The following is a 14658-nucleotide window of genomic DNA, read 5'->3' on the forward strand; positions in this document are numbered from 1 at the left end:
CTAATATATTATTTAGTGATAGATTGTTATATATACAAATATTTACACAAAATATACATATATATATTAATGATATATATTATATCATAGTAATTTATATATATACAAAATAATATTAATTTATATATATATAAAATATACATATATATATATTAATGATATATATTAATTCCTGATATAAAATGATCAGGAAATAGAAACACCAAATTTATGAAAGTATTTATAAGGAGATATTGCCATTAAGGAGCAGCTGACATGTAGTGTGAAAATACTGATAAAGTTCTATTTTTTTTCAGCTTGGGAGGGGGATTCACTGTTACACTTTTTTAAAACTGAACATCTATGTTTCATTTTTCTTTTGTATATACAGATATTTTAATAGAATAATTTTTATGTAAAAGAGCCTCTAAATTTTAAAATATCCAACTTTTTTTTTTTTTTTTTTTACTAAAATTTCTCACAATCTTTTTCCTGATGATCACAGGTTATACTTACAGTCTAGTCACTGGTTTCTGAAGATACAGTCTGCAGAGTTTGAAATGGAGCAAAGATATAACCCAAGAGCTATCAAGACAAGATAAGCAGATATAAAGTATAATATGTATATTAAAAAGTATATACTTTTATATATAAAAAGTAAAGTATAACTCTATATAAATGTATATGAAAAAAGATATAGGGAAGGCAAATTAAGTCAGAATAATGTGGAAGGGAGAATCTGTAGGAGAAGAACATGTATGATCCAATAGAAATTTTATTTTGTTTCAGGAGGAACAAGTATATAGAAAATGAGGTAAGTACACAGTGACAGTCTCATTTCAAGGAAAATAGAATACAGCCAATTGGAAAAGAAAGATCTGGAAATTATTATAATCAAGATTTTTTTTAACCTTTCCTTAAATAACAAAAACCTAAAAATTAATTTTCAACAAATAGACATTTCCTATACTTAGTGTGTGGAGAAGGAAATGGCAACGCACTCCAGTATTCTTGCCTAGAGAATCCCATGGACAGAGGAGCCTGGCAGGCTGCAGTTCATGAGGTCACAAGAGGTGGACATAACTTTGCGACTAAACCACCACCAACATACTTAATGTGAGGCTGAGTTTATTTAAAGAGGCAGGAAAAGCTGACACTAGCTAACACTTTATTGCAAATATTCTTCTTCTAAAGTAATATTGCACTGACAGTTTGTTAAATACAGAAAACTCAAATTTCCATGTGGCATCTCAAATTTTTAAGCAGCTGTAATTAACAAAAACAAATAAACAACGAATATGCTTCTGTTTTGTTTCTGAGAGTACATAAACTCTAAATCCAACCCGAAAGGCTGCTTTCTGGGCTACTGTTTCTGATAGTCATCTGTCTCCTTTATCTTCCACACTAGCATATTCTTTGCCTTCTTTTCTAGTTCAGGGAGATCAAGTTTATACAGCATTGATTTCTTATACTAGCTTAAGCCTACGCAGGTTTGTTGTAGCACCTGCTGGCTTTCTATTTTAATTCCTTGTCTTTATCACACAGACCAGGTAAACAAACAACCCTAAATTTAAATCCTAGATCTGTAACATAAATTATTCAACCTCTGGTAAGTTATGCTCTCTGAATCTCAGATTACTTATATATCAAGATAAGGATAATAATGTCTATGTTTTACGAACTGACTTTTAAATGCTTAAATTTATACAACCTTTTAGTTCAGTATAGAGTCAGGTACAGGTGGTGGGATTCTCAGTTTTGGAAGCAGAGACTTGCTTCCCTTATACGTATGGGTATGATTCTCAACCACCACCCTACTCTGGGTGTCAGCAGAGACGCGTTTCTGTTTTCTAGCCTCCATGACCCTTATAAGCACCTAACAGGTCTCTGATCACTCAGACAAAAATAGTATCTGTTACTGGTTCGACAGGGTCCTTATCTGAATTTTAGGTCCCTTGTACACATTTTGCAAGTATCGCTCTTATACTTTTCTTGGAAATCCTGTATTTTCCAATTCTGGATAGTTGACCTTTCCCCTCTGCCCCGTGATTTCTAATTTGTCTGAAAAATATTATTTAGCTAGATGATAAGATCAGTTTACTGTCTTCTTTTCTAAACTATCACCTGTGTTTTTTTCTCATCGGAGACCTCTGCCTTCTATGAGGGCCTGTCTTCTCTATTGCCTTCACACCATGCCCCATTATATATAAAAACATTCCAAAGCATTATGATATAGAATATATAAGACAACTCTAAGTTTTAATCTCAGTTTTTAAACATAGTAAATATTATATCACTTTCACCAAGTTATTTAACCTACCTAAGACTCAGTTTTTTAATCTGTAAACAGGGACTATATCTTGACAACTTAAGAGGCTAAAGATCAAATACAATGATGCAGATGAATGTATCTTGAAAACTACAATTCTATACAATATTGTATAGAAATGGCAGAAAATATTATCCATTCAGCAAAATACTGGTAGTGACAAAGGATTCCAAGTCAAACTGCCAGAGCTGGAGTCCTAGCTCTATTATTTGCCTTTTAATATGTAAATGAGGACTATAATACCTACTTCACATATTAGCTCAAAGATGTTAGTTATTATTATTATTATTAAATGCCTATTATGTTAGGCATTGTACTAGATGCGGGTGATAAAATGGAATCAAGGCAGACATGGCCAACATATTTGCCAAAAACTTACATCTCTTACTCCATATGCTACATTTTCTAAGTCATGCCATGTACACTTTACAGCAAAGAAATATCTGAGTAGTAAAGCATTTCCACATAAGAAAGATAAGAGTCCACAATTCCACTATCTCTTTTTATGAAATTTCTGGTGAACACATAGTGACTGTGGTATTTCTATTTTTAATTCATCACTTGACTCAAAACTCTTCAGATGACTTCTGGATAAACTATCTGGAATACATTTCAATCAAATGTAAATACGACAGTGTTTCTCAAAGTTAATATCCAAAGATGATCTGCTTCTCAATAACCTAAAATGCTAATTAAAAGGCAGATTTCTAGACCTTATTTCAGACACAGATTCAAAAGCTCTGGCTGGAAGATGTGGGAATCTGCATTTCTAATAAGTTTCCAATGTGATTTTTATGCAAATCCCATTTGAGAACCACATTCCCTAAGAAAGAAAAAAACACTATGTGAGAAATTTGTAACCAAAGGAAACACTGAAAAATTATGATCCAAAGCTTCTTGAAGAAGAAAAATTTTAGTCATCAGAATAAATTTTCACATGCCTGTCTCTTAATACAGTTGAGTCAAGAGTGTACAGAGATTAAGGCCAAAATTGACTTGAACATACACACCTTAACTGTGAGTGTTCAAAAAATTCCTATTTTGGAGGCCAAGGGAAAGGGAGGAGAAGGAGTATTCTGAAAAAGTTTACCCATATTTCAGAAGAAGCAAACAAAAGCTGCCATTGCAACAGTCATGGCTACTAAAACTGGGATTTGGTGGTATCAGATATCAGAAAATGGAACTGCTTTCTCTTAAACTCAGACAACTAAAGACAGATATCCCTGCTCCAGCCCCCCACATCTACCGTAAACCTCTGATAATCCCTCAAATGTAGACTTCGCTTATTTGGGAGTTAAATTGGTCCTGTGACCAATCAGAGGCAAGAGAAAATAGGATCTTTTGATGAAAGATATACAATTTTCATAAAAGGTAACCAAAATAACTAATTAAAATGTAAATTTATACCTCACAATCTGATGGACAGTTATAGAAGAGCTGTCAGAGACACTGAAGAAAGTCAATGAAAGAGCTCTGAACTCCTAGTGGATGTTAACTTTCCCAATAACAATTCAAGCTAATGAAGAAACACTATTCCTCTATCCACTATGCCACATTGGTCTGAAGTCTGCTCTGGTGCTGATAATAAAATGCCCGAAGATGGCAGTGAGTTTGGCACTGTGACTGGAAGAAGTCGGGAGCCCAGAGAGGAAAAAGAAGCCCAACCTGCCCACACTACGGAGTCTGGAGCAGCAGAGCGGGCGGGGCTGCGATTTCTCCTGAATCACTGCACTCTCTCTTCTCCGCCTGCGTGAGCGCCGCCCACCCACTCGCGGCAGCGTGAACCCCCTGGGCCTAGTCTCTCCTTCCCCCTCCCCTCGGCCTGGTGCTGAATCATGAGCCCGATATCTCCAAAAGGTAAAACCTAAGAACAATGCCACCCTTAGCGCTGGCCTGAATGGGGCACCAGGTTGGGGTGGGGCAGAAGGCTGGAAACCACAACTTTGACCCCCTTTCTCCCAAATTCCCTACACAGCCCCCGATTAAAAGGAGTGCTGCGGTGCTATGGGATTCCCAAGCGGCGCCCCTTCTCCCGCCGCGTTGCTCGTGTCTGCAACGCCGGGACCTGGTCCCGGCGCGCTCCGCTTCATTGTTCCAAAGCTGCCCGCCTGCCAGGAGTCCAAGCCCTGCGAGGCCAGCGAGTTCGCAGCTCGTGGGGAAGGGGTGGGGGCTCTCCACTCCACGCCCCTCACCACAGTCCCCTGCCCGGCCTCACCCCTTCCTGCCAACCTCCTTTAGCTAAAGCCAAACCATCGAGTCCCCTGAGGCGACCGGGTGGGTGCTGTCCAAATGCTGGGAGGAGGATGGGGGATGGGGGTGGGGGAAAGGCTGGCGTCTGCGGCCTGCATGTAGCTGCAGCCTTCGCCCTTCGCCCCACAGTGAGAGAGATGCTGCTTCCATGGGTACCGCTTGGCCACGGTTCCTCCCGCCCAACAGGGAGCGGCTCGGCTGTGGCCATCTCCCAGCCCTAGACGCTGGCGCCAAGCAGCCCTCAGCCCTCTTCATTTCCAGAAGCCGAAAGCGGAGGGCCAGTCCCTGTGCGGGCTGCAGAAGTCACCATATGCTACTCACCCCAACTGTTTCTGTCCCTGCGGTTCTTGGCCATGGTGGTCCGGGGACTGGTGGCGGTGAGGCGCTGTCAGTGCTTTCGCTCCTCTCCCGGCTGCAGGTTGCTGGCGGTGGGAGGTTCTATGCCCTCGCTGGGCGCAGTTCCCTCAGACTCTGAGGATGTTGCTGTGGCGCTGGTGGGAAGGAGTGGGGAGGAAAAGGGAGGAGAAAGCGGATGAACCAAGCTCAGCATCACAAGCCGGAGTTCACACAAAAACCAGCGTCACACCCTCCCTACCTTGGCCCACCCCCAGAGCCTGAAGACAGTGACAGACGATGTACTGCAACATTTTCGATGGAAAACACATACAAATAAACAGCACCCCCTTACACACTCTCAAAAAACTTACAGCATTATACAGTCAGAACTACACAGACCAAGATACTGCATGATTCTGCATGTTCAAAAACCAGTTTCCTCCACCAGTTACATATGAGTAGAAATATGCTGGCAACATTTACAGAGCTGAAAAATTAAAATAATCTGAATTTATCTATCAGGCACCATTTCCTCCCTAATTTAAAAGCAAGGTCATGATAGTAAATAGGGTATCATGCATTTTTGTACCTGTATACTGAACAGGCCTGTCTTTTAAAATTGGGATAGCATACTTAGATTAAGAAGATCAAGACTTGGAGAAGGAAATGGAAACCCACTCCAGTATTCTTGCCTGGAAAATCTCATGGACAGAGGAGCCTGGCAGGCTACAGTCCATGGAGTCAACAGGAGTCGGACATGACTTAGTGACTAAACCACCATGTTAAAACCTCTCAAGTTGGACTTCCCTGGCAGTCTAGTGGTTAAGACCTATGCCTCCAAGGCAGGGAGTATAGGTTCGATCCTTGGTTAGGGAACAAAGGTCCCACATGCTGCACAGTGAAGCCAAAAACAAACAAACAAACAAACAAACAAACAAAAAAGATGAAGACAAATATAAGTTGGAGATTTATCATAATCTGTAACTAACTCCATGTATAATGGGCAAAATTTCCACTCGTTTTACAGAGCTATCATATGGAGTTACATTAACAAATATTCTAAGTCATAACATCATATTATGACAGAGCCTTGGCAATAAAGTTGCAAACAATTTTGAATAGAAATCAAAAGGCAATAAATATTTTAATAAATATTCTCAATCACTCTATTTTCACGAGTTCCTTCCTCTTTACCTATCAATTTCATTTTCAGCGTCCTAGAAACACTGTTCCTTCATGCTACCTGACCCTCAAGATACTGTCATCCCATTCCTCACCTCCTCACTCACTTTTCTCCTGAATCTGGCTGTTGACTATACTCTACACAGATCAGTTCTGCGTGGGAGATTACCGCTAGCTTCGTAATTATCAGATCCTAGATCTCTGTTTATTCCCTCATTATAAGCAATTCTTCACTGTGTTCCCTCAATGTAATTTACTATATGATGGTTTCAGACAGGATCTCCATCTATGCTGCTGCTACTGCTGCTGCGAAGTGTCCGACTCTGTGCGACCCCATAGACGGCAGCCCACCAGGCTCCCCTGTCCCTGGGATTCTCCAGGCAAGAACACTGGAGTGGGTTGCCATTTCCTTCTCCAATGCATGAAAGTGAAAAGTGAAAGTGAAGTTGCTCAGTCGTGTTCGACCCTCAGCGACCCCATGGACTGCAGCCTTCCAGGCTCCTCCATCCATGGGATTTTCCAGGCAAGAGTACTGGAGAGGGGTGCCATCACCTTCTCCGCCATCGATGCTATTGATTCCCAAATCTATTCATCTAGTCTTAAGCTTTCTTGAGAAAAGAAAATCATCATTCCAAGGCTGAGTCTGTAATTGCCTAAGGCCATCTTCATTTTGTTTTCCTACTGACACTTCAAAATCAATATGTCAAAAACCAAACTCTCTCACTCACCATTGCCAAATCTTATGCAATCCTATTTCAGTTAATTGTTCTATGACCTCAGAACACTGTAAACCAAGTTTGAGTGAGTGAAGTCGCTCAGTTGTGTCCGACTCTTTACGATCCCATGGAGTGTAGCCTACAAGGCTCCTCTGTCCATGGAATTTTCCAGGCAAGAGTACTGAAGTGGGTTGCCATTTCCTTCTCCAGGGGATCTTTCTGACTCAGGGATCAAACCTGGGTCTCCCGCGTTGCAGGCAGACGCTTTACCATCTGAGCCAAAGGGGACTGTCTTCAATAGAGTTGCATTCCATAAACACTAATGAGCCAATATAGGATGATAGAAATTATCTCACTCCATACCTACAAACCAAATGCACTGAACAAAAACAAGCATGTTCTGCTTTTCTTATATTTCTTTATTATAATTCTCAGCTCATATTCCAGCCTTTCAGGTGAATCCCATTAGAAAGGAGTACAGTAGGGACTTCCCTGAGTCTCAGTTGCAGCTGAAACAGTGGCTGATTTTATTTTTCTGGGCTCCAAAATCACTGCAGATGGTGATTGCAGCCATGAAATTAAAAGACGCTTACTCCTTGGAAGGAAAGTTATGACCAACCTAGACAGCATATTAAAAAGCAGACATTACTTTGCCAACAAAGGTCTGTCTAGTCAAGGCTATGATTTTTCCAGTGGTCATGTATGGATGTGAGAGTTGGACTATAAAGAAAGCTGAGCGCAGAAGAATTGATGCTTTTGAACTTTTGAAGACTCTTGAGAGTCCCTTGGACTGCAAGGAGATCCAACCAGTCCATTCTAAAGGAGATCAGTCTGGGTGTTCATTGGAAGGACTGATGATGAAATTCAAACTCCAATACTTTGGCCACCTCATGTGAAGAGTTGACTCATTGGAAAAGACACTGATGCTGGGAGGGATTGAGGGCAGGAGGAAAAGGGGATGACAGAGGATGAGATGGTTGGATGGCATCACCGACTCGATGGACATGAGTTTGGGTGGACTCTGGGAGTTGGTGACGGAGTCATGCCAGGGAGGCCTGGCGTGCTGTGGTTCATGGGGTTGCAGAGTCGGACACAACTGAGCGACTGAACTGAACCGACAGCAAAGAATACTGGGGCTTCCCTAGTGTTCCAGTGGTTAGGAATTCATCTGCCAAAGCAGGGGACACAGGTTTAATCCCTGGTCCAGGGAGATCCCACAAGCCTTAGAGCAGTTAGGCCCTAGCACCACAACTACTGAGTCCATGAGCTGCAACTACTGAAGCCCTCAAGCCTAGAGCCGATACTCCACAACAAGAGAAGCCACTGAAATGAGAAGCCCGTGCATCACAATGAGAGCATAGCCCCTGCATGCTGCAATTAGACAAAAGCCCAGGCACAGCAACAAAGACCCAGTACATCAAAAAATAAATAAATCTTAAAAGAAAAATCACAGATCTTTATGAATTGATACATATTGATTTCCAGAATAATACACTATAAAATGGAAAAAAAAAAACAAAGCACAAATATTCTACCTCCCATATAAGAAAGAAAAGGATATTAAAAAAATATATCTGCTCATCTATGCAAAAGAAATTCAGGGCAAACCAGAAACCAATGAGATCAGTTATCTATAGGAGACAGGTGGGAATAGGATGGAAGCAATGGGAGAATGGGAATAGGGTGGAAAGGATTAGGAGGGCTGATACTTCTCTAAGTGTAACCTTTTTATGTAGCCCACCCACACTGTTAGAACCATGGTAATGGTTCACATTCTCCAAAATAAATAACTAAAATCAATCAGGATATGGGCAGAGGAGTGGAAGGAACTCAAAGTGGAATTACAAATAGTTAAAAAACAAAAAGTGAACCTAACTATATTACAGGTGAATAACATAACTACACTGACGCATTTTCTAAACCCAAGGAGCTATAGAAAATAGTATTTTGATGGTATGCTACAAGACTGAAGACAAAAACTGTACACAAGCATTGTTCTTTAGTTCACAATTAATTTTTCTTCTAGGACATACATAGGTTAGCAATTCTGAAGTTATTCGTGTATTCTCTAGAATTGAGTCAATACATGGTGCATAATCAGAGCCAGATTTCTTGCTTTTGGAGATGAAGTTATAATAAGGAAAGGAGAAGGAAGAATGAACCCTATGGTGTTGAATTGGAATCTGAGGTATCAGTATGATACAGTAAAAATACAAATAACAGAATTTTTAAAAAATGGGCAGAGGCTCTAAATAGACATTTCTTCACAGAGGACATATAAATGGCCAAGAAACACATGAAAAGACGATTTAACATTTTTAGTCACTCAGAGATCAGATCAGATCAGATCAGATGTGATTTTTAGTCACTAGGGAAATGCAAATCAAAATTTAAACAACTACAACGAGACATCACTTCAGACCGACCAGGATGACAGTAATCAGAAAGAAAGACAACAAAAAGTGTTGGTGAAACTGACACTGCTGGTGGGAATATAGCCACTTTGGAAAACAGTCTGGCAAAATTTAGAGTTACCATATGACCCAGCAATTCCACTCTTAGATAAATTCCCCCCCCCTCCCACAAATGAAAGTATCAGTTCAGTCGCTCAGTTGTATCTGACTCTTTGCGACCCCATGAATCGCAGCATGCCAGGCCTCCCTGTCCATCACCAACTCCCAGAGTTCACTCAAACTCATGTCCATTGAGTCAGTGATGCCTTCCTACCAACCATCTCATCCTCTGTCATCCCCTTCTCCTCCTGCCCCCAATCCCTCCCAGCATCAGGGTCTTTTCCAATGAGTCAACTCTTCGCATGAGGTGGCCAAAGTATTGGAGTTTCAGCTTCAACATCAGTCCTTCCAATAAACACCCAGACTGATCTCCTTTAGGATGGACTGGTTGGATCTCCTTGCAGTCCAAGGGACTCTCAAGAGTCTTCTCCAACACCACAGTTCAAAAGCATCAATTCTTCAGTGCTCAGCTTTCTTCACAGTCCAACTCTCACATCCACACATGACCACTGGAAAAACCATAGCCTTGACTAGATGGACCTTTGTTGGCAAAGTAATGTCTCTGCTTTTGAATATGCTATCTAGATTGGTCATAACTGTCCTTCCAAGGAGTAAGCATCTTTTAATTTCATGGCTGCAATCATCATCTGCAGTGATTTTGGAGCCCCCAAAAATAAAGTCAGCCACTGTTTCCCCATCTATTTACCATGAAGTGATGGGACCAGGTGCCATGATCTTAGTTTTCTGCAGTGGCCACAGGACTGGAAAAGGTCAGTTTTTCATTCCAATCCCAAAGAAATGAAAGTATATGTTCATGCAAAAACTTGCACAGGAATGTTCTAAGAGCATTGCTTTAAGTAGCCAAAAGGTAGAATCAACCTAAATGCCAGTAACTATCAATGGATAAACAAAATGTGGTATATCCATACAATGGAATATTACTTAGCCAAAAAAAAGCTTCCTATTTAATGGAACTGCGACTGGGTTACCTGGGGAAAGTATCTGTCCCTTGGACACTAGGGCCTTCAGATCCATCACACCCAATGTTTTAGAGTCAAAGTTGTATAGACAAAAATTCTTCAACTGAATTATTAGGAATAATAATAATTCCTAATAATTACTTACTTGTACCCCTTGATTCCTCAGTTCAGTTCAGTCACTCGATTGTATCCGACTCTGCGACCCCATGGACTGCAGCACACCAAGCTTCCTTGTCCATCATCACCTCCTGGAGCTTACTCAAACTCATGTCCATAGAATTTCCATGTCTTGGGTTCCTAGGCCTGTGTATTCTGAATATGGGGTAGATGGCAATATATATTGGATACTGACTTAAATCCTGTATCATATCCTCATAAGGGTTATCTCTCGGCCAACTGATCCTTCAGCACGACTTTCCACTGTGGTATCATACTAGCTGCTTCTAAGTGATGGGTTTGAGGTAAGATCAGTTCACTTCACGGGCATGACTCCATTACCATACTTCCCATGAGTTTCCTGCTTAAATTTAATGTTGTTTGTGATACATGGTGATGAAATAGTCCATGAATTGTGGTACTAGTAGAAGTTTCCCAAGCAGGGACAGTAAGCCTATATCTGGACTATGTACACATACGGCTATAGGTACTGGGTGTTATCTGATGACTCACAAATTGAACAGGGGCAGAATTCCATTGTCAAATGGAAAGGTATATACTGGGGTGGCCTGAGCTGGTCTGGAAGGCTCAAATAAAGTACATAGACTAACTTTCATTGTACCTGCTCCTACTTCTTTGCCACCTTTTTTTTGAACCATATCTTTGGGTTCAAAAACCATAACAGCCAGTACCTAAAGGGTCGGTAAGCCTGGATCTGGACTATGTATGTATATACTATAGGTATGTACATACATACATAGCTACCCCATGAGGACAAATAGCTCATTCCTCCATAATCAAAAGGATGTGGTTTAATTAAATTGCCACCAGGTGACTGACTGGTCTGTCCAGGGAATAGTATCTTACTAAGGGTCACTGAGGAGCTTCCCTGATAGCTCAGCTGGTAAAGAATCCGCCTGCAATGCAGGAAACCCCAGTTGGATTCCTGGGTCAGAAAGATCCCCTGGAGAAGGGATAGGCTACCCACTCCAGTATCCTTGGGCTTTCCTCATGGCTCAGATGGTCAAGAATCCACCTATAATGTGGGAGACCTGGGTTCAATCCCTGGGTTGGGAAGATCCCCTGGAGAAGGGCATGGCAACCCACTCAGTATTCTTGCCTGGAGAATCCCCATGAACTGTAGCCCGCCAGGCTCTTCTGTCGATGGGGCTGCAAAGAGTCAGACATGACTGAATGACTATGCACAGCACAGCAAGGGTCACTGCAAAGGCAAGTGACTCTGCTATAAGCAAGTTAAATACTGCATAGTGGCAGTAACCTTATTACCCTTGGCAAGTGGAAGTCCATGCCACTGAATTCCCTTTAGCCTCCATTCCTATTGCCACATGGCCCCACTGAACTAGGGTGACTGGGTAGAGGCTGACTGACATTCATAGGACAGATTATCTTTTATATCTGATTATTGGGATGGACGCCCTCTTGTGGGCAGTCAAATGGTTCCCAAGATATTTTCACACTATGAACCAATTTTGATATTCCATTCATAATGTATCTCCCACTGACTTCCTTATTTCTGATCTCTCCAAGTTATTGCCAACTTTTTAATTATTCTGCATAAATGAGTATAGAGCCATACCTCAGGCTATCTTTCATTCCTAACACAGAGGACAACCAGATGTTCTATTCAAAACTGTGCCCTCTGGAAAAATTTCTCTTCATCTCTATTTTTCGGGAGAAGGCGATGGCACCTCATTCCAGTACTCTTGCCTGGAGAATCCCAGGGACAGGGGAGCCTGGTGGGCTGCCATCTATGGGGTCGCACAGAGTCGGACATGACTGAAGCGACTTAGCAGCAGCAGCAGCAGTAGCTATCAATTCTCATATAAACTTAAAAACCAGCCTGGGGATCAAGGTTACACATCAGATAATCAAACTAGATTTTTAAAAAAAGATGTGAACTGGGTTCCTCAACTCTTTTTAAAACTCCCATCATAATGACCAGATACTGATTCTGAAAGAGATACATGTTCTACTGCTCTCTAGAACAAAAGGAAATTCTCCTATACTTTGAAAACACAGTTTTGGCCTCAACAGACAACTGAACCTCATTAGTAACAGAAAGAATAGTTTATTTGAAAATACAAATCATGACGGTGGCCCATGTCTTCCAATATTTAATTGATTTATAGTTAATGAACCTATAAAGCTTAACTACATCAAGTTACATTTTGCAACTAGCTTATGTTGGAAGATTCATCAGATTATAATGCTTAAGTCTATATGTTCCATATTAAATTACTGTCCGTATGCTTTTTTTTGTCACACTTGAGGATTTTGCTTAACCATTCTTTCTTGGTTAGTAAATTGTGAAACTTACCTAGGTAGAAGTTAAAAAATTTTATGTCCCCTGATTTTTTTTTCCCCCTATATTTTGGCTGCACTGTGCAGCATGCAGGAACTTAGTTCGCTGACCAGTAATCTAACCTGTGCCTCCTGCAATGGAGGTGTGATGTCTTAACCTAGTCAGGGAAGTCCCTATGTCCCCCAATTTAAAAAATTCATCCTTGGCTAAAATTGAAACCAGAGGCCAAAGATTATAATTAGCATTTTACTAAAAAACTCTGAAAGAAGGGAAAAACACTAAAAAGCATAGAGCAAACCATATAAGGTAGGTAACAGTAAAACATGGAAGATATTTACACGTCAGATATTAAGACCCAAAGAATACATGACAATCATATCAAGTTATATTTATTCTTATTCAATATCCTGGCATTGTAAAAACTGGTGGTCTGTAAGAAACTTTTGTGTAAGCTAAATCTTTTTATTGTTATGTAACCTTCCATTTTGAAACCATGTGCTTGTTTAGGATGTAAAATTAAATTTATGCACTATGTTTATTTTATGGAAATTTAATGTGAATTTCTTTACTAACCATGTAATATTTAACACACAAGCTATGACTTCACTGACCTTGATAAAATTAACTATTTAAAATTTTTAAAATTCTCTTGTAGTATAAAGCAGATGTTTTTTCCTTGGAACGGTTGTGTTATGAGTAAAATAATGATTATGGCAGACATTTCTGAATCACCACATAGAACCTTGACTTTTTCCATACTATCCAGCTCTGGGTTGATGGTTAAAGCGTATGTCTCTGCCATTTCTGGCAACATAAAGTATCTGCACTCCAGGATCTTGGTGAAGCCTATGACCTCAAACTTTTTATTGCCTAATTCATATCAAACACTGTGTTTCAAGAATAACATGCCTAAAAGATTGTCAGAAAGATATTTGTTTCAAACAGGGAATTCAGAGTTTCCACTTTAGGAAGGCCCATGAGATAAGTTTTCTTGAACTCTTGGTAACAGGAAAAGATGCACCTCTCATCTCGATCAACTGGTTTACTGTGATCTCAAAAACACTATAAAACTTTCTGCTTCGGCCAATTTGCTGTGTTGTTCTGGTATCCCATTTTTCCTTTAACATCATACCTATTTCCTCATTTTTATCTTATGTTATAGTATGCATTTTCTGTATTCTGCCTCAAATTCTCTGAGGAGTAATGCAAGTATTAATAAATTATAGACTAGAAAAAGGATTAATGCTTATAGGGTCAAAGGAGAAAATAAGAATCTACGACAGTAAATAAGTACTAGGATACCAATAGAACATTTGAAAAGATTTTAAGTTATTGAAGCCAAAAGTATTTGCCCACCAAAACAAGTGCCAAGAAGCTTTGAAAGAAGGAACTGTTCTTCAACAATTTTTTCAATGCAGCAAACACATAGGCTTTGTCCATAGAACATGTAAGTCTGAGCTTACTTATGCTCCCTAAATAAGTGCCCTTTGTGCAGAGAGCACGAGAAAATACATATCTTCCCTGTCCTGTTAAGGTGTGAATTTAATTTCTACATTATGCAATTGATTACAATGACCAACAACAAGGAGTACACTGCTAAGAATGGAATTGAATTGGATATTCAAAGCCACAAGGCAACATCTACAACTTGCTCTTTTGTGATTTTTCAGTCACTAAATGCATTGGCCAAGTGTTAAACTGGCTTTTTTGTTCAAACCTTCACAGGGCTCTAGAAATAACTTTGCCAGTATACAAACTGGTACGGTTATTTCTACCTTCAGAACAAGACTAGAACTGGAACCGCAAAACAGCCTGTGAAATATCAGCCAAATTACTTCCCTAAACTCCTGTTCCATATTTTGTACATTGTGAAGTATTTTTAAACCTCTTATAT

General features: G+C 40.2%; 1 protein-coding gene across 2 annotated transcripts in view; it reads right to left on the reverse strand.

Annotated features, from left to right (window-relative positions):
- Positions 1-14658, reverse strand: part of ATL1 (atlastin GTPase 1) — an 84265-nt gene that overhangs the window by 68900 nt on the left and 707 nt on the right. The window contains exons 1-2 of one of the 2 annotated variants that reach the window (XM_070378102.1): positions 10431-10569; positions 4880-5049 (exon numbers count right to left, since the gene is read on the reverse strand). In XM_070378102.1, coding sequence (XP_070234203.1) covers positions 4880-4913 — 34 coding nt within the window. In that variant the 5' untranslated portion in view covers positions 4914-5049; positions 10431-10569. Of the gene's footprint in view, positions 1-4879; positions 5050-10430; positions 10570-14658 lie in introns of those variants that run through there. The other variant, XM_070378101.1, reaches the window with a different exon arrangement.

Source organism: Bos mutus, chromosome 10, assembly GCF_027580195.1.
Source record: "Bos mutus isolate GX-2022 chromosome 10, NWIPB_WYAK_1.1, whole genome shotgun sequence".
Taxonomy (NCBI): Eukaryota; Metazoa; Chordata; class Mammalia; order Artiodactyla; family Bovidae; genus Bos; species Bos mutus.